This window comes from Macaca fascicularis, chromosome 1, assembly GCF_037993035.2.
Source record: "Macaca fascicularis isolate 582-1 chromosome 1, T2T-MFA8v1.1".
Classification (NCBI taxonomy): domain Eukaryota; kingdom Metazoa; phylum Chordata; class Mammalia; order Primates; family Cercopithecidae; genus Macaca; species Macaca fascicularis.
This window is the reverse complement of record NC_088375.1, coordinates 132603149-132624361: the sequence shown is the minus strand read 5'-3', so window position 1 is coordinate 132624361 and position 21213 is coordinate 132603149. Positions and strand designations below refer to the sequence as shown.

The following is a 21213-nucleotide window of genomic DNA, read 5'->3' as shown; positions in this document are numbered from 1 at the left end:
GTAATGAACCTTAACTAATCATAATTCTATTTATATAACACATCTGCTGTCATTTTTTCTTTTATCTCTACATATTGGAAACATACTGAAATACTATCATTATCTGAACTCGTAGATGTAAGTTTAGGTGCAAATAATAAGCATGTGATTCAAGCGCCACAAATAACACACATACACAATCAGACCATGAACGTATTATTATATGAGTGATGTGAAAGCTTGTTAATGATCTGGCTAATTCAGAAAATATCAGTTACATAGGTTCAGTTAGGATTAAGAGTTTCTGAGCTTGGATTTCTCCAATGCTTTGATTATGTGCATGATTTAAAAATACTCATTATTTCCCTCATAAGATTTATTTTATTTGTTGGAGATTTAAAAATCAGTGAATAGAGTAGTTCTTATTTATTTCAGGCACAAAACTGATAATAATTCATTAAGAAAAATGCTTTTAAACTGCAAATGTTTAATAATTATCACATTTTAAAATTCATGTTTCCCCACTTCTAGTGAAAATAATATCTGTGTTTGCTCTAGCAGCACATACACTATAAATTGGAAATGGTGATAAAATCTTACTTAGAAAACAATAAAGTGGTTTGCAAGCTTTATACCTCATGAATAAGCTGTAATCAGCCAAATTTTGAATGTATGTGGTACCACATAACATTGTTTTAAACAAACAAGTAGTGATGACACAGATATCTATTAGAGGCTCTCTACTTAAAAATTCATTCTTTTTAAAAATTAAAGTGACTTCCTTTCCTCGTACAAACTCAATATATGGAACACAGACTGATTATTTTTGTGGTGTGTGTGCAATGATAAGTGAATCTCCGAAATTTTCCAACTCCCAGTAGCAAACCAGAGCTTACATCAACTTGTAAAAAAAGAATAAAATATTGCAAAAGGACCCACAGTAGTCATTAAATCATGCTAACTTTTTGTAGGCAAAAAAAAAAGAAATCATTGTTAAACTTTGACAGTTTCAATATTGGGTCATTTAATTCTACAATTTTGACAGTGAGATATTTGAGGATGATGCCTTACTTGTGACATTTGAAATGAATTACACTTACATATTAGGATTTCTTTACATGATGCTTTATCTAAATTGTTACATCCTTATCTTCCAAAGAAAATTGTGGTACTATGTATGTGTGAAACTAAACATTTAAAACAATGTTTTATTATTTATTATAGAATATACTTTTTAAATTGTAAAACCAACCCATATTAGTTTCCATAAAGCTGCCTTAAGGAACTATTTTTTTAATATGTGGAAAATGCAGTCAAACTCAATGAAATGTTTGATATATAGTTTGATTATATGTTTTATAGAGTTATTAATGTAAGTATTATTAAAGCTCTTCCCTTTCGATTACATTATTTTCCCACATACAGTGAATCAAGGTAACAAGGGGTTGTTTTTCCATTTCGTTTTCTGAATTGGTTATTTACACTTTTGAAACCACAAAGACAACTCCCAAGTCTCCTCATCATTTTATTTTGCACAAATCTTGCCAATAACTCCTCAAGGCTCATAATGTAAATCTAGAGGACATTACAGAAATTTTTTTTCTAATAGTTTTCAAATGTGCTTATGTACTTTTCAGGGTCCTGACAAAAGGAATTTCATTATTGCAAGTTGTATGTCAAATATAAATTAAATGCTAGTACATTTAACTATGAAGAACAAAATTTCTTTAGTATATAAGAAATGAGTAGAGTCAACTCAAATCCAATATTTGGAATCCAGCTGCATCTTGTGCCAAAAACTATATGGGCTGCATTCAGTGGAGTGAGCAGAGTAACTAAGGTGTACGAAAAGAGGTGTTGCATTCAATGTCAGTGGCCCAATAAACTTGGGTTAAAATAAAGACTCTATGTAAGGTATCTGGTTTGGTCTTCATTTTAGTTTATAATGCTTATGTAAAGGGGTAAGCCAAGAAGATTATTCTTGACCACACTTGAAAATGGACTCAATTACTGAGATTAAATTTCAGTGTATTTTATAAAAAATATTACTTTCACAGAAGTGAAGAGTTACAATAGCACAATGGTGGTTACAATGGTAGAAATACATACTGCCAATAAAATGTTAGCAAGAGATTTAAAAATGACTGTACAGCACCGCATCAGAGAATTGTGTTAACAACAAAATGATTAATATTGTTTTTCAATATAAATGAAATCCTTACTTTTTTAAAAAGAAATAGATGGGGTAAAAGTGCTTTTTGTTCTTCTAATTCCTACCAAAATATTTCCTGGTATGGAGCAAAAGACAGTAAAAAAATGACAGTTAAAAAAAAAAAAAAAGACATTCATGCATTTAAGCCACCATTAGTCTCTGACTCTAATATAAGGCAGATCATTTATCTCTTGCAAAACTATGACTTTTGCCACTTAAACTCTTTTGTTTTAGTGCTTTTCATGACAAGGGCATGATAGGCCTTATAAATTTAGAAGTTAAGATGTGTTTCCAACATGGTAAGTTAGACAAGCTCAGCTATTTTTTTGAAACACCAACTTTACAATAAAAATGCTTTGCTTTGGAGAAATGATGAAAAATAATAATGAAGAAAAAAAATGGAAGGGGTCCTATAGAGTTTATCACAAGTTACACTGTTTAGATCAATGAAAACATATCACATTTGCCTATGTGTCATCCTCTGTCTTGATGATATGGAAAAGGGTGACATTGAACAGGACCTGGTGGCCATTGTTCCAGGCATAAAGAGCTCGATCTCTTGCATTGTAGTCAAGCATGGATATGTGAAAGTATTGGTTATGGAAGGGAATGTCTGTGTACTCATATGTGGAGGTTTTGGTGGAATAGGAATAATACACCTTGGCTCCAGTTAAGTGGGAGTTGGTGACATACAGTGTCCCACAGATCATGAAAGATTCCCCTGCACTTCTCTTGGGGTAGCCAGTGCTCCAGCTCTTCATCACCTCCAAGGTATCTTGGTTAAGTTGGCTGATGACAATATTGCCTGCATTCTGGTTAGTTGCATACACAGCCCACAGCCCGATTTCATCAGCCATTAGGTCGATGTCAGAGAATCCACCCCATGTGTAGGGGTAAACATTATGAAAACCAGCATACTCCAGGCTTCGTTGGGCAAGCACTCTCCCCATATCAAAGCTGTATTTGATGATGATATTACTCTGATACTTGTTAAAATAGAGTGAGCCATTGTAGACAACATGGTTAGTTCCTGCCCACTTGAAAGGAAGGTTGTATGTCCTTGATTCAGCCCCACTGACAAAGTCTGCAATTGATTTGTATTCACGAACAATTTTATTGTTAGTATAACTGTCCATGTACCAGACCTGAGAAGAAGGAAAAAAATAAATGGAGTGACTAAATTCTGTACTTTTCTGATAATTCCAAAAGAAAGACAGTGAGAGTCAGCACTTTTTATTATAATTCTCAGGCTCTGGAAGCCACACTATCTTACTGCTGACTTGCTGCAATGTATTTCAGGCTTTTGTAAAAATATTGCTATGGTCTGTCTATGTGAAAAAGAAATCACTGAATTTACTACCTTGACATCAATTTGCTTTTTTGCTTTTTTTTTCTTTCTTTGTTTTTTAAATTCCTGACCATTTGGTGCATATCACTGAGTGAACCAAACATATGTCAATGCAAATTACAACACCTGATAAATAATACAATCAGTGAAAACTACAACAAACATAACCTTCAGCAAATTACATTTATTCTCTCTCTTGCTCTGGAAAAAAAATGCATAGTCTAGTTTTGCATATTAAACTGAAATAAGTACCATAGAATCTTCTAGAAACACTTGTTTATTGGGCTAGCTTGTAAGTACAACTACATTTTAAAGAAACCATTTTACTAACTTAATAACTAACTTATTTGGAAGGAACCCAAGAGAATCTTAATTTATACTGAGTTCTGTAATATGACATAAATAGAGCTTGGCAAGCTTCTAGTATATTGATTTATATAACACAAACATTGTTAACTTATGAAAATACCCCCCAAAAGTTTCAGTGCTATTGTTTTTAAAATTACTTCTAGACTTCAGGGATATTTAAGCTTATTTAGTAAATTGGTTTTGCCCTTGAGTTTTTCATTTATTTAGTGCTATTTTTTTCACACTAAAGAACATACTTTAGAAAGAGTATGCAGGGAAGTTTGCCCTTGAGTTTTTCACTTATTTAGTGCTATATTTTCATACTAAAGAACATATTTTAGAAAGAGTATACAGGAAGTTAGCCCTTCTCAAGCATAAAACATGACTAAAATCAATAAAATTAGATTTGCTAAACTGATGAATTAGAAGATGTAATATTTTACTAAAATAGATTTGCCATTCTTTCTTAGATATGTTAATATCAAACAGAAAATATTTGCAAATTATGTAACAGTTTTCAAGTACAAACAAATATCCCTGAAGAAAATGAATAGTCCAGAGGAGAAAAAGTGTAAGCAGAACTTAATTCTAAGCAAAGGTGTTTGTGGGAGAAACATACTCTGTTGTTTTTTTCAGATGCTAAAGGATCTGTCATCCAAGCACCAAATCGGGTTCCAGATGTCTTGACTGTAACTGGGCCTGTGATTTTCATCAATTTGCCACATGCTGAAATTAGAGAAACACAAACATGTTAGGTGAACAAAACCAGTGATTCCAGTATGCATACTCACACTAAGAGCAAAGAAGGGGATCATAGAACTAAGCCAATGCATGGGATTAATATAACATTTCTGAATAAATGATTATTCACAGTGGGTGCTGGGCCTTTAACCGAACATTGAACCATGAGGAGTCGCTTCTTCAATGCTTCAAATTTTAAACATAAAATTTTAAAGTGGGAAATGATTTGTACAATCTGTAAAGAAATAAATGAGGGACATCATTATCATTATCATTATACCAATTCGGTGGCAGCTTCTCTTAAGTAAAAAGTTAGAAAAATGAAGCAAATTGCCCATGGATCTGTTTAATTGATGGCTAGAAACTCCTGCCCTTCCCCTGTCCCTATGCTTTGTGACTATGGATAACTCATGCCAGCCAGAAAAACACTACCAATTGATTTTCATTCGATATTGGCAAAGCAGCAGTCCCCAAGAAGATAACTTTACAGGCTATAAGAATAAAAAATTCAACCACAGTCTATAAGAAAGATGTAGAGCTTTTAAAGGTAAATGCCTTATACAGATAACAGGTCTGATAGGGCAGATATAAACACACACAGAACAAAACCCCCAAAACTCAAACCCTCAGACCCTGAAGTCACATGTAGATGAAAGATGAGGAGGCCGGGCACGGTGGTTCACGCCTGTAATCCCAGCACTTTGGGAGGCCGAGGCGGGTGGATCACGGGGTCAGGAGATCGAGACCACGGTGAAACCCCGTCTCTACTAAAAATACAAAAAAATTAGCCAGGCGTGGTGGTGGGCGCCTGTTACTCGGGAGGCTGAGGCAGGAGAATGGCGTGAACCCGGGAGGCGGAGCTTACAGTGAGCCGAGATCGCTCCACTTCACTCCAGCCTGGGCAACAGAGCAAGACTCCGTCTCGGGGAAAAAAAAAAAAAAAAAAAGAAAGATGAGGAGATGTAATACGTGACAAAAAATTAATGATTTTCATGAAAAAAAGTTGTAATATTTTTATCAACCCAGCCTGGCTGTGAATAAGATCTTAGAAGTAGCTTGGACTTCATAAATGCCAAAGCCAAAACCAAACAGAAAGCTACATATTTTTGTGAGATTAAAAAAAAAGATTACTATAAAGTTTTAACCATATTATAAAATAATGTTTTTGTCCCTTTATCTGAATTATATTAGTTTGGGTCACTTATTATGCTTATCTTTCTTTTTATTTATTTTAAATTCAACTTTTATTTTAGGGGTACATGTGCAGGTTTGTTACACAGGTATTTTGTACCCAGGTAGTAAGCATAGCACCCAATATATAGTTTTATGAGATTTTTAAACAGCAAAATTTAAAAGTGATTTATTAATTATACACATTGTGAAAGGCAATATGACTGCCTATAAATGTTGGATTTTGGTGTAAACAAAAAAGTCTTCTTTCTCATCCATTTATATCATGTTATTTTCTTCTATTTCTTTCTTTTTTAAAAACTTTTTTGCGTCCTATTTGTTCTACATATCTTCTTTCCTCCTCTGACTATTTAGAATTGATCAATTTCTATTAGTTCCTGTTGGTCCTTGTTTGTTTGGAAAGACAAGAATACCCAAAGCAAATCAAAGACAAACTAATTATAACTTGAAACTTATTTTGGCTCAGTTTTCTCTATATGTACTTCTTATAAGAATAATTTATAATTGGCAGAATACTAAGCTTTGCAGTTAGGAAGATGATGAATGGTAGCATATTTTGCATTATTAGTTCAGTGATAACTACAAATTTAGTAATCTCTAGCATTTCATAAAACCTGAATTGAATATATTTTTCCCTTTATGTAAAAGAAATCAAATGTGATAGTATCGTTATATCCATAGAGTGGGTTACTTTATGATTTCCTCAAATCAGTAAAACTAGACCAATAATTCAGAAGACTTTATGACATTATCTATAGAATACCAAGACCTTGCATTAAGCCTATTTAGACTATATAAGCTCTACCTGCTATAAACACACAAACAATATATGAGTAAAGTAGTATCAGTTTGAACTAGAAAATGTTAATCATATTCTGAACAGATCTAGTTGAGTATATTTTCTGAATGCAGAATAAGTGGGAGTAATACTATTTTTAATAATGTCCCATATACATTTGTTAATCCACAGATGATATGAGCATAACAATTTCAAGTGTAAGTAGAGTATAACAAATAGAAGGGCCTCTCTTTCCCCTAAAAGCATCATAAAAGATGTGATTTTTTTTTTCTAAGCATAGAAAAGTAATTCTGACTTAAGATGATGAAGTGATACATGATTTTATCTGCTTTCATTTTCTATGATCTCATTAAAATGATGGTAAAGGAGTAAACCATGAGTGGAAAAAAAAAACAAAAACAAAAGGAAAAAGAAAAGAAAAGGTACAAGAGCCATTAGTGAAGAAATTTGAACCAATTTCCAGAATGCAGGGTTGATGAAGAGTGGTCATTAAAGATGAAGATGGAATAAGATGCATTTGTGTTTAAGCAGAGCAAGTGAGACCCAAGGAGGGAGATGATCTGCCTTGAAGAGAAAAAGGAAAGGACTCAGAAATATAAGTAGAGGCCGGGCGCGGTGGCTCAAGCCTGTAATCCCAGCACTTTGGGAGGCCGAGACGGGCGGATCACGAGGTCAGGAGATCGAGACCATCCTGGCTAACACGGCGAAACCCCGTCTCTCCAAAAAAATACAAAAAACTAGCCGGGCGCGGTGGCGGGCGCCTGTAGTCCCAGCTACTCGGGAGGCTGAGGCAGGAGAATGGCGTAAACCCGGGAGGCAGAGCTTGCAGTGAGCCGAGATCCGGCCACTGCACTCCAGCCTGGGCGACAGAGCGAGACTCCGTCTCAAAAAAAAAAAAAAAAAAAAAAAGAAAAAAAAAAGAAAGAAATATAAGTAGAAAGAATGCTAGGAGTCAGATGGGACTCTGAAAACAGGTACACCACTTAAATCATGCATTAAAAGCAATTGATTCCATCTTCATCTGTAGATGCAGAACTCCAGAAGGCAAAGGAAAAAAAATATGAAACTATGTTGGTGATCTGAGAGTACTTAGGGTGACTAATAAAGACATTGGAGGGCCAGAACAAAGGCTTCTACACAATGACATTGGTGGTTTCCCTTCCTACTGACCATAGAAAGAATTGTCAAGCCCTATCTTAATAATAAGAGTTTCCAAGCAGATTTATTGTTCAAAACTTTAAAAATGTATGCATATCCAAGGATGGCCAGATAGTTTCAAAAAGTTTGTAAGAATGACTGATGTAAATGCTCAGAAAAACCAGGGCTCCCCACAGAAGAGATGACTCGGAATAAACAAGATCCTAGTACCTTCTAAGAGATTTGTATAATATATACTGTGTATTGTAAAAGGAAAACACAAAAGAACTATTAGAAAACAAAAATATAATTATATTAAAAATAGGTTGCAAGATAAAAAGAGTTATCCCCAAAATAAAGCAAAAAAGATAAAAATGAAAATAAGAGAAAAAATATGGACACATCTCAGATCAATCTAGAAGCTCTAACATCCGGAGAGCAAGGTTTCTAGAATGAGAGGAGAGAGAAAAAGAGGAGAGAAAATTATCAAAGAAATTATACAGGAAATCTCCCCAGTAACAAAACCTAAATATTCAGATTAAAAGAACACATGATAATGAATGAAAAAAAGATCTACTTCTAAAAAAACTACTGTGAAATGTTACAAGATTAAGAGTAAATTGAAATGGAAACTTTTTAGAGAAAGAATATGAGCTTGTCACATGCAAACAGGTAGAATTAGACCAGAATTGGGCTTCTCATCACCAATACTGGATGCTAGGAGACAATGATGAGAGCCTTTATATTTAGGAAGAAAATCAGAAGAAAACAGAATAAAGATATTTTTTTGACATGTGCACTTTCCAAAAATTTACCTACAATGAACTCTTTCTTCATAAATTACTTGGGTATATATTGCAGTGAGTACACCAAGACAGGGGAAGGTACCAGACAGGAAAATAGTGATTTCCTGTCCCAGAATGGCAACTATGCAGTGGACCTTGAGAGCAACCATCCCAGAATGGAAACACAGTTCCAAGAGGGAGGTCTCAGAAATAAGTGGAATTGATACATAGATAGACTGTATGAGATATTCTAGAAAAACTGGGTAATGCAAAGGCAATTATTGATGTATACAAAATAATTCACTTGAATTTAACTCTAGTAATAGTCTCCACTGAATGGAACAAATATGACCTTGGGGGTAAAGAGGAAGGAAATGTATCTCAGTTCAACACTTAGCTCCCACGGAACAATACAAACATTGCTATAATAATCTAAACACTCATGTCTAACTTGTAGAATCAGTCCATAAACTAATTCCATAAAACTTGTTAGACATCTCATCTGCTCTGTGATTACAGGAAAGCCAAAATGTTTCCAATCATGACAACATGGAAGAATAGGTAAAGTCCACGTTGTTAGGGAATTAAGCATTGGGAGAAGAAATGGAAAGAAAGATGGGGGTGTAACTGTCTTCATATTTAAAAAATATGGTGGTAAGAGATTTTTCCTATTGTTGAAAAATAATGAAGATTTAAATCTAAGACTTGAAATTATAAAATTGATAGGGTCGAAGTGTGAAGAGTCATGAAATCATATTAGGAAGAAACATGAAAGAAAGCGGAGTTGGCAAAGTTATCTAAATCCTCATCTTGCAGAGCAGGAAGTCAATAAACAAGGTCTAAAACTGTAAACCAAAATAATTGAAGAAAAAAAGCATGTTATTAAAAATTTAGACATAATCACTAATAGCCCTAAAATTAAACTGTAAAATGTGGTTGAAACTGGGGAGCAGAGCTAAAGAAGGAGACTGTTGCTTTTTATTCTAAGCATACAATGTTCCAGCTATGTGCATACAATATTTAGGTTATAATGTAAAAAGTTAAAATAGCTACAAAAATTTAGTAGCCTTTAATTTTATAAAGCAAAAATCACATTTATATATTGCCTTTTGAAAAATCATTTCCAGGTTTAATATGCCATGCTTCCTTGGGGCCAGGAAGTAGATGAAAATGGAAGATGTAAATAGTTTGCAGAAATTTAAACTGTGAATGTTCTGCATTTTAATTTGGTCTTCATCCTGCAAGGAATAGATAGAAACTCTGTTCTTTAAACTTTTAGCTCTTACAATTGACATAGCAATCTCTTGCTCTTTAATTCTTTCAACCTTAAAAAAATAGAACTTATATTATGAATTGTGATAATATTTATCACTTAATGCGTCAGAGCTAATAAAATTTACAGTGGTTACTAAATGTGCAGGAGCTGTAATAAAAGATGCTGTACATATGATTCAAGTAAGAATGATGTGCATTTTCAAAGTAGTTAAATGATTACAATCTTGGAAAAATATACTCCTGTTGAAGATCCACTAGTTAAAGGAGAAAATGTTAGTCTAAAACTTAAAAATATTTTAAAAATGTGAATGGTTTTTATGATTATTTGAAAAAATATACATACACAGGATCTCAGAAGTCAGGTGAGTCGAATTTTGTTCTGAACACAGATTAATATAATGTCTCAAATATGAAACATAAACATAATGTATTGTGCATTCCCACAAAACTTTATACTCAGAGGAAATTGCCAAGTGGAAATACAATAGGTAAAAATTTATGGTGACCTCAAGTTCTTTCTGTTGTCCAAATGAATATAGATTTTGTAGTTACGGAGTTTGACTAAACATTTTAGATGGCCAAACTATAAAATTAAACTTCAAAGTGAAGTTTGCTTTACCAGAAAAACTGCTTCCTATGATATAGGTACCTTATTAGCCAGACTGAAGCATGATTTGTACAAAGCAAGAAGACACGATCCCGGTATTTGTCCCAAATGTCTGCATATTTCAGATGTTGAGGTGTACATAATCAGATGTTGATTAGTTGAAACCTGAACAAGAACTGTCCGTGGGGCTCTAATCATACCATGAGCCTTATCTAATCAACATTTCCGAACAACCCACAGCATATCACTGGCTTGGGGTGTCTTTGGCTTCGATAGTGCTTGAATCTAATCCAGCCTTGCATCTCTATGGCGAAGAGACACTGCTGAGCCTTAGATGATTTTGACCAAAACTTAGGACAGAATTTGTACCAGAGGTTAAAAGCTTCTGGCTCTTAAACTACACATTGGGTGACCATGGTAAAGTGGTGTTTTGGCTAGTTGACTCTTTTATTTTGTACCTGGTTTTGTGAGGAAAACTGATTCTTACTCCAGTCAATCTTACCTTAGAAAGCAAACTTTACTTTCTTGTAGCACTAAGCATTTCTCTGAAATATGTTAGAGGGTAAAAACAATGGTTACTATTTAAAGATTTAATAATTAATTTATTAATTTGACAACCATTTACTGTGAACTTATTTTGTACCAGAACTATTCTAGGTGCTGGGAATACAAAAGTGAAAGGGAGGCAAGTCGTGTGTTACAGCTTCTCAAAATACTATTGCTTATGGTTCTACTGTTGCCTTTTTTCTTCTTCTTTTCTCTTTTTTTAAATCAACTGGCAAATAAATTTAAAGAAAGATGTTGTATCAGACCAAATCTGCATTGAGAAGAAAAGGACATAGCAATGAGTGCACTAAATATTTGTCAATATTAAATAAAAATTATTGAAATTCAGTCATGAGTACTGTACCATAACAGCATTCCTTAAGACAGTCTTCTTAGATAACTTGAAATATGTTTAGCCGTATTTGCCTCTACTCTTCTTCCACAAAACATATTCATAAGTTGTCAACATAGAAACAAGCAAATTAAACTATTGCTCCATGTTTCGTGTTTATAAAAAGTGAATACATAAAAAAATAAAACACAGTTATATTTCACCAAATCTCACTGATTTGTTCCTGCACATGTATCTTAAAGGTAATTGTTCTGTCTATATGATAGAACTTATTCCTATAATGAGGAAATCAATATATATATATATATAGTGTTGGCCAGGGAAGGTCTTATGAACACTTACGAACTTAGTGTTTTGCATTATTTGATTCTCCTCTGTGTAATCTTTGGGTTATGTTCCTTCATGTCTACCATCCATTAGCTGTCTTCTCTCTGCCCAGTGACTCAAAATGTCCAATTCCAGGCTTTGTCTTCATGGTATTAATCTTTATTTGATCTCAGTCCATCACAACTTTTACTCTTGGAGTCAAATCCTTTGGGTAAACTAATTTTTGTTGTATTAATCTAAGAAACATACTATAAATGAAGTCAATGTCCCAAAGCATTAACAATTTAAAAATAATAACTGCATCTTCAGTTTCTTATTCTGAAATAGTGAGTATGTTAAAAGTGTTATACTCAAAAGCAATATACTTGCTTAAAATCCAAAATAGGTATATGATAATTATGTATGAAAATGTCCTTTACTTTTCACTGACTAGGAGACAAAGTGCTTTGCGCAAAGTTTCTCTACATTTGGTGATCATGTAAAGTGGTCTTTTGACTAGGTGACTCTTTTATTTTTACCTGGTTTTGTGGGGAAAATTGATTCTTACTCCAGTCAATCTTACCTTAGAAAGCAAACTTTTAGGTGCTTAAAATAATAGCTTTTGTATGTGACCTATAAACAGGGGTGCTTCATTCATTTATTTATTCATTCATCCAGCTAAGGTTTTTTGTTTAGCAGAAAGTACTGTTCCAACTGTTCCAGATACTAGAGTTAACAATAATGAGAAAGCATGACACCTCTGTTCTGGTGAAGCTTACATTTTGGTGAGAAGAGAGAAATAATAAATTAAAAATAAACAAACAAACAAACTAAACATATCATACAGAAATAAATGTAAGGCCAATATTTAAGTAGGGCAATTTTAGAAAGAGTGACTGGGGAGCTACTTGACATTGGGAGGGTAAGGAAGACCTCTCAGTGTGTGATATTTAATTTGAGATCTTATTGACAAGAGAAGGACATTTAGGCATTTAGTTTATTTACTGGAGCAGCTGTTTAGTGGATTTAGCCATTTAGAGAATAGCTAGGGGAAGGCAGCATCTTAAAGTGGTTGGGGACATGGGTGAAAGAGTCTGCCTGGATTTGAATCCTGATTTTATCTCTTATTCACTGGAGACCTTGAACAATTTTACAACCTCTCAGTGTCTCACGTGTAACAATATATATATATAATATCTATATCAAAGTGTTATTGAAAAGATTAAACAAAAAATACAGGCTACATGTTTAAAACAGTGTTTGGTACATAGTTAAGTACTTAATAAATATTAGCTATTATTATTGTTATTGCAAGGGCCTTAATATAGTTGATGAGTTAAGAGGAACAAATAAACAGAAAGAAGATCAGTGTGTTTAGAATACACTTGGAACAGAAGATGACGAGGTTGGAGAGATGAGTAGTCCAGTAGTCCACATTAAATTTGTAAAATTTGTGAAGGAAAGATTTGGATTTTACTCTAGGAATGATGGAAAGTCATTGGATTATTTTAAAGGGAGAGGAGAGTGACAGAATGTAAGCTGCACCTTAGAAAGATCTCTCTAGCTACTGTATAGAATATTAATTGCAGAGTAGATAGAGTATAAACAGATAGTTTCATTAAAAGGTTATCTGTTGGGAGGCCGAGTTGGGTGGATCACGAGGTCAGGAGATCAAGACCATCCTGGCTAACACGGTGAAACCTAGTCTCTATTAAGAATACAAAAAAATTAGCCAGGTGTAATAGCGGGTGCCTGTAGTGACAGCTACTCGAGAGGCTGAGGCAAGACAATGGCATGAACCCGGGAGGTGGAACTTGCAGCATGCCACTGCACTCCAGCCTGGGCGACAGAGCAAGACTCGTCTCAAAATAAATAAATAAATAAACAAGTAAATAATAAAAAAGGGTTATCAGGCTGATTTAGGTGAAAGATGATGATGGAAGCAGTTGTGGAGATGGAGAAAAGTAGATGGACTTGGGGTATGTTTTTAGAATAAAGTGGATAGGACTAGGCTTTGGATTAGATGTGAAGAAAGGGAATTTACAAACTCAAAAAAAAAAAAAAAAAAAAAACAAGGATAACATCTAGATTGTTGACTTGTCCACCTAGGCAGATTTTAGTGTCATTTACTCAGATGAAATGATTGAGGGAGGAATGGGTTTGGGAGCAAAAATCAACAATCCAACAAGGACAATTCTAAGTTGTTCATGACTGTAACACATACCAGTGGAAACAGTAATATGAATCTAGGGAACAGATACTCCTTTGAGTTTTGACAACACAGCTTTGATGATTGTTAGCATAATGATGACAGTGAAAGCCAGGAGTACATATTACCTCAGAGGGAAGGTATACACAGAAAAGAGAAAGGTATCTAGCACAGAACTCTGTAACTCACAATTTTTATAGGACTCAGCAAAGAAGCCCATGAATATATATAAATGGGATAAAAAAATGTGGTATTAAGAAATCCAAAAGAAGAAAGTGTTTTAAGAAGGATGTAGTACTGACCTGTGACAAATACCACTAAGATGTCTAGCAACAGAACATCAAAGAAATCACCATAAAATGTGGCAGCAAGAGTCACTGCTGATTACAAAACTCAGATAAAGAGTGGTGATCCCAGAAAATGAACTGAAGTTGGTTTGAAAAGAACGTAAACCAAAGCAGCAGCTATAAAATATTCTTTCAAGGGAAAAGAAGCAGGGAGATAGGGGTAGGAAAATATGAGATTACAGGACATTTTTATTGTTGTGCTGATGTTGGTTAAGAAAGATTTGTTTATAAAAAATAATCTAGTAGGGAGCAATACGCTAATGTTGTGAAAGACAATAATTAAATAAATGAAGCCCATGAGCAGATGGTAGTTTAATCTGTTTAGTAACCATGAGTAATCATGCTTCTATCTTTCCTTTTTTCATAATTTTTGTCTGTAAGTGTCTGTCTGTTTTTACTCTCATTAATTTCCCAGGAAACATTCTTAGAGTGCTATGTTCCATCCAGGTTTGAACACTGAAGCATGAGTTAGCAAGCCTGGTTTCAAATCTAGGCCACAGCTTTCAGTCATCGTATGATGTTGGACAATGCACTTATTCTCTGGAGTGGAATTTCCTCATCTATAACATGAAAATTCTGAGCTTGACATTTTTTCATTTTAACTAAGGGAACACTGACTAGATAGTGGATCAACAGCGTATATATGCGGATGGAGAGAAGCTGGTATTTGTGGTTGTGGTAAAATAAACACCATCAGCGTTATGTTTATCATCACCATCATCTACCGTTATTCTCAGGAAGCAAAAAGCTGACAGAGCTCTCAATGTTGATTTCTTCTTAGTAGATGCTTCCCTTACAAATGGTTATTGATTTCCTAAGCTAGAATTCATCTTGCCAAATGAAATTAGTAAAATTAAAGTTACAGGAATGTATAAAACTGGCAGTGTTTTTGTTTATAATTTTGTGTACCTTAGTGTTAAGTAAACATAGGTATCCCCAGATTCTAATGGAGCACAGATATTGTAAAATGTGGTAACATAAAACAAACAATGAGTCATTTTTTATTTCTCAGCTTCCTCAAACTAGCTTTTGTTCGAATAAGTCATTATCTTTCTCACTTTACTCTCACTTTTTATGAGGACAAAGGGAGCCAGACAGAAAGGGTAATTTTCCCAAATGCCTGGAAGACAAATGTTCCTGCAAAGGTGGATGGCAAAGAAGGAAGTTAGGAGTCTTGCTTCATTGATTTTCTCCTGCTCTGCTCTTCTGTCTGCAGTAAGATATGGAAACATTAGCATTTATAAAATATTGCATGTGCACATTGTGTATATTCAGAAAATGTACTGAAATATACATCTTACCAAATGTAATAATTGAAGAAAGTGATCATTTTATTTCTATCATGACTTTTGGACATTAAATTTCTTATAATAGGTTACAATCGATATTTATCAATCAGTAGCTCAGGAAAAGCTATCATTTGGGATTCAGCAGGAAGATCAGTTGTTTGCACTAACGAAGTGTAAAAACCATCTGTCCTCTCTTTTATGTATATATATTTCTTACTCTGTAACATCCTGCACTAATAGCTTCTGGATTCGAATCCTAAGGCCATGCCTTTATAAACAAATCAAATGGATTATTGAATATGTTTATGGACAGAATGGTATTTCTTTTTACTTAAGGCCATCAGAGAACTCATGCATTAAGAAATACTGCTGATTTGATCTTTAAAGTCTACCTATTTAGGTACTTAAAATAAGTTTGTCTGTACCATACATTTGGTAGTAAAATAAATTTATATTATTTAAACTTTTATTTGTCTAGTCTTACGAGTTATACTAGTGAGGGAAAGGTAGGGATAAGAATGGATATTTAAAATATTTTATTGGATAGAGCACCTGAATGAGTTTCTAATGACTATCTGGCTAATGGGATCAATAATAATATGAACATGTCTAAATAACACACATTTTGCAATGTTAACACAGTTTTACCCTTTTTATTATTTTTGAAACTTCCTTGACTCTTCCTTTTACCTTTTCTGGGATTAAGCCTATATTACGAACTTTTTTTTTTTTTTTTTTTTTTTTTTTAAGGAGAAGCCTGTTCAGCATTCAAACTGAACGACGACTTGTGTTATGAAATCCCAACTAATTTTACAATTCCTATTTGCCTTTGTAAATACAGGTTTTATATTATTAAGAGGCTCGTAATTTAGTTGTAATCTAGAAAAATGTAGGAGATAAAAGGAGGACAATTAATGATAAATAAATATATGATAAAATTTACCAATTACCAAAAATGTGGCTAAAATATAACTAAGGTTGCAGAGTTCCAGAAGAATGAATAAAATGCATAGACAATGGAGACATTGCCATTCTATTTTACAACCCAGAATTTTGAGAAGAGCAAGACTCCTTTTGATAAATGACTTATTTAAAGATTCAATTTAATTTAAAGGAATATTCTTATAAATTTCCTCTATTACATTTCTGAGTCAAACCTCACTCCTCTCTACCTAAGGCACACAGCTTGACTTTTTTGTTAATTCCTGCTTTCACTGAGATCTTCAGTGTCTCTTGCTTTAAGTGCTAATAAAGCAAAGTATCAGATGTTTTGGAATGAGATACTGCATTGCCATTGAAGACAGGACAGTTGGCAATGACAACAAACATGAAAAAAAGGCTGTGCTTTTATTTTCCTTTCCCCCCAGAAGCTTTTTGGCTTTGTAAAAGATATTGATGTGTTTTATATTTGATACACATCGATTTATTTCTTTAAAGCAACTTGAAGCTTTTGATTTTACAAATTAAATTTGCTCTCGAACGTTCTGCAAACACTAATTTTTGTCCACTATGTTTCAGGTATATTGTGATGGTCTCCCAAAATTCAACTAGAACAAGACATTGATTCTGATCTCTCAGTGCAGGGAGAATTTATCTATAAGGGTATGAAGATTTAAAACAAAAAAACAAATGGCATTTTCTGTAAAATGTATTAATGTACTAAGTGTCATGGGAGAGCAGGGGAGGTGGTTGTGGAAGACTATGCCGGGGAAATCCAACCACATTAAGGAAAAATCATGGAATAGTTAAAGTGGGAAGGAAGAGTGTCCCATGACAAGGGAGAGGAAGTTCAATGTCAAGAAGGTAAAGAAAGCATGCACAATTTAGAAACTGAAAGATAAGAATGGTTAAAACTTAGAGTGAGTGCATGATGAGAACCTGAGAACTCAAGGCCTGGAGAATCGGGCAGAGTTCATTTCATGAAGACAAAGCATGCAAAGGTGTTTGGATTCCATTTTAAACGTAAACCACTTGAATACAGGTGTAATATAACAAGATTTGTATTGGGGAAAGATCACACTAAATATTTTTTAGTGAGGGAGAGCTAAAAAAAATGGTTAGGAGGCCATTTGAGTAACTCAGTTGAAAAATCACGAATGACACTCTGAATTAGGCTGGTGGAAGTGACGATGCAGAAGAGGTGGTTTTGAGAAATTGGTGAGAGGGGAGATAAAAGATGCAGTGATTACATGGTGGTGTGAAGCTTAGGGAAGAATCAGAAATGAATCTAACTTATTTTTTTCCATAACAATTGGGTGGATGGAGGCTCTATTCATTAAATTAAAGTTATAGATGTATCTAGGGTTTTTTTTATTATTTTGTACCCCACAAAAGACATTATGTGTGAGGAAAGAAATCTCAGTCTTTGAACTCAGAAGGACTTCCATGTAAAGTGATTGCCTCTAACATGAATCTTTGACAAGTTAATTTAAACTTTCTGAGTATCTTTTTTAGTGAAGTTGTTGATACTAATGCCTAAACCAGAGGTCTTGCATAGATTGGAAATAGCACATGTGAAGCAGCTGGCCTAGTGCTTGTCAAGCAGTAGGCACTCAATATTGCTGTAGTTATTGACTTATGTGTCAGACGTCCCCACTAAAATGTAACCTTGACAGGAAGAAGATGGTCTCCTTCCCATCCCTGTATCCACAAATACCTAGCAAAGTGCCAGCACACATTAGAGAGTCAATAAATAATTGTTAAATTAAAGTATTAGCCCATAGATAATTTGGTTCTCGTTTAAAAACTAATTTGGCAGAAACAGTAAAGACAGTAACTCAAGTCTCTACTTGTGACCTGAAGTTTCTAATGTTCCTTCTGTTAAACATGAAGTCTCAAAGTTGTGTCATAGAATCTAGTGCTTCCCTAGATGGCACCAAACCACTGCCCTAAAACAGCACTAACACGACAGAGTCAGGGGCAGAGGACTGGAAAGCTGGAAAGTCTTATTATAATCTACATTAAATATCTATTTTGTGTTCTCAGGGGTGTGTACAAACTTTCACCATGTTTTTTCAGTAGAATTCTCACATACATACAATTACATTCTGCATATCTAGGAATGTGATATGATTCAGTTAAGAACAGGGGACTTCATTCTATTCCGTCTTTCACTGGAGTACATTAAGGACTTAGAAAAGGACATTACTGTACCTCATTCAGGCCAGAGGGTCCATTGCTATTGACAGATTTTCCTAATTTCTCCAAATCTTTAATTCTGTAGTAGAAATAAGCAAAATGGTGCCCATGGTGCCCCAGTGGTCTTGATGAGTTGTGATTCCTTTGGGGCCTTATTTACCATTTGGGGGTAACTTAGATTTTGTAGGCAATGAGACTAGCTTGTTTTTAGCATCTTAAAATTCATGTGATGTACGCTGTGACATTTATTTAAAAGCAAATCCACTGAAAAAGTGAGGGAAAACACATTCATCATTGTTGCAATTTTATTGTTTCTCTCCAATCCATTTCTACCCTGTACTAATTGGCCATGTGGGTTAAGAAGCATTTGTGTAGAGTGAAGATGCCATTGATGAATAAGCCTTCTTCCTCTTGTTACTATATTGCTGATTCTATAATTATCCAGTGTCCCACTCTAGATCTGAGCAGCATAGCAACTGAATTATAGGCGCTTTTGGAACAACTGAGCCCCTGATATGCTTTTTTTTCTCTACCCTTTCTGTTAATGGTCCTGATGTTAGTATTAGTTTTCTTCCCTAAGTGTATGCATTCTGATATATGGATAATTGGGCGTTTATTTATGAGATAATATTAGCCTTGGAGTTCAAGGGTTCTCAGCGATGAACTGATCCAAACTGTACCAATTGCCAGGAAATGTAAACACTAAATTGAGTGTTAATCAAACTATAACCTACTGCTATACTTAAAGTTATATGTTTCATTTCTTCTGCAATTGTGTATATACATACACATATTTATGCACCATATATAATAATATATATAATATATACTACCGCACATCTTCTTTCAAATAGAGTGGCTCTTTTAAAAATGAAAAATATGAAGTTTCAATTATTTATTTTTTCAGCAACCATGTGGCTTTATACTTCACTGTATAAATGACTGTATGGCTCTGCCTGGACGTTTTCTACATTGTAATTAAGGGTTGTGGTCCAGTTGATAAAATATCCTCTTTGCTCAGGAGATGCTCAATAAGTGGTTAATTGACCTAAACATGGTGGGATAGTAAAAACTATCCAGTTCTTGAGATAAAAAGCATGAAAAAGTTACATTCATTGTTTGTGGCAATGGCCTCTCTACTAAGTGAATAAAAAGCTGAGGATGGCTAATAATCTATGAAAGCATTTATGAAATGTGGGAACTATTTTCAGTATTTTATAGAAGCATCTCCATTAATTTATGTAGCAACCATCGTATTAAATAAGAAAGTTGAATACCGATTTTATTGCTATTTGATATTTGTATTATATTAGTTGCCAAGTTTTGTTTTAGGTTAGCTAAAATAAAAATAAATATTGATTAATTAGTGCAGTTTATTTGACAATCAAATTATTTCTAACATTGTGGTCCACTGGAGAAAATTAATTTAGAAGATCCGTGATGTTACATATATTAAGGATCAAGTCCTAAGCATAAGGATGCTATAGAAATATTATGCAAAGTTCAACAGGAAGAATAAAAAGGATGAATGTGTGCCTATTTAGATTAACCCTCTTTGTCCAAAATATCTTTTTCAGTATTGGAAGGGGCTATATGTGGGGGGTTATATGTGGGTTAGAAAAAACAAACAAATGGGATTAAAAAAAGAGCTGAGGAGAATATAGAACTACCCAACTGCAGTACAGATTATTTCCGTCTAGGTAAACCAGACAGAATACCTGTAGAAAGAAAGCTCATTTCTAAAATTGAGCAAATCCCAGAAGTTGTTTTCTGTGTTGTTCATTCAAAAACATAACTGACATACTTTTAAGTTTCAGGAAGTTTACTAACTAGAATCATTCTATTGCCTATCCTTACTTCAGTAGAGCGCATTTGTACTTAGCAGATGCTGGGTCACTACATGCAATGCCTATGTGCTTGGGTTTATTGTGACATGCTAGGAATAAAAGAGTGAATTGATTCTCAGGGTCTGGAATGGTTTCTCTATAACAAATGGACCTCCTCCTCAAAAGAAAGTCAAAACCCCACACAGACAAATCCTACAGATTGTCACTTGCAGAAAATCTTTAACCAGATATTTTATAAGCTAATACAAAATGCATCTGGATATTTCTTTGTAAACCTCATATTATTGAGGATACTGGGTAATTCTTCATTGGAGATATACTTCTAATCTTATTTTGTGGAGACACCATCTGGCAAGCCCTGTCACTAACTAATATGGACATTAAACTAAAGGTATTTCTTAATATAAAAAGAATCAAATATAACAGCAGAATTTCCTTATGTAAGTAATATTTACCTATTGTATATTAACCATAAACTCCACAACTTGAATTATAAAAGCAGAGCATATAAAAGAATTATTTAAGTGTTATGTTAAATAAATAACTTTTCCCTTGCTTAGTCTTATAATGCCCTGCCATTTTGGCTCAAATAGGATGTGGCTAAAAAGATGCATTTCTTGTTATGAGTAAAACAGATAATTCTCTGTTACTTGAGATAGGTAATACTCTGTTGAAAAGTGTATAAATTATTCCTATGACTCCTTATAGAGTAAATTCATTCACCAGATATTTATTGAGTGACTTTTCTTCGCCAGGT

At 34.0% G+C, this 21213-nt stretch overlaps 1 protein-coding gene across 2 annotated transcripts in view; it reads right to left on the bottom strand.

Moving 5' to 3' along the window:
• Positions 1 to 978: 978 nt before the first annotated feature.
• Positions 979 to 21213, bottom strand: part of OLFM3 (olfactomedin 3) — a 200291-nt gene continuing 180056 nt past the window's right edge. For both annotated transcript variants that reach the window (XM_045366346.3, XM_005542567.5), the window contains exons 5-6: positions 4507 to 4613; positions 979 to 3336 (exon numbers count right to left, since the gene is read on the bottom strand). In XM_045366346.3, coding sequence (XP_045222281.1) covers positions 2659 to 3336; positions 4507 to 4613 — 785 coding nt within the window. In that variant the 3' untranslated portion in view covers positions 979 to 2658. The remainder of the gene's footprint in view (positions 3337 to 4506; positions 4614 to 21213) is intronic.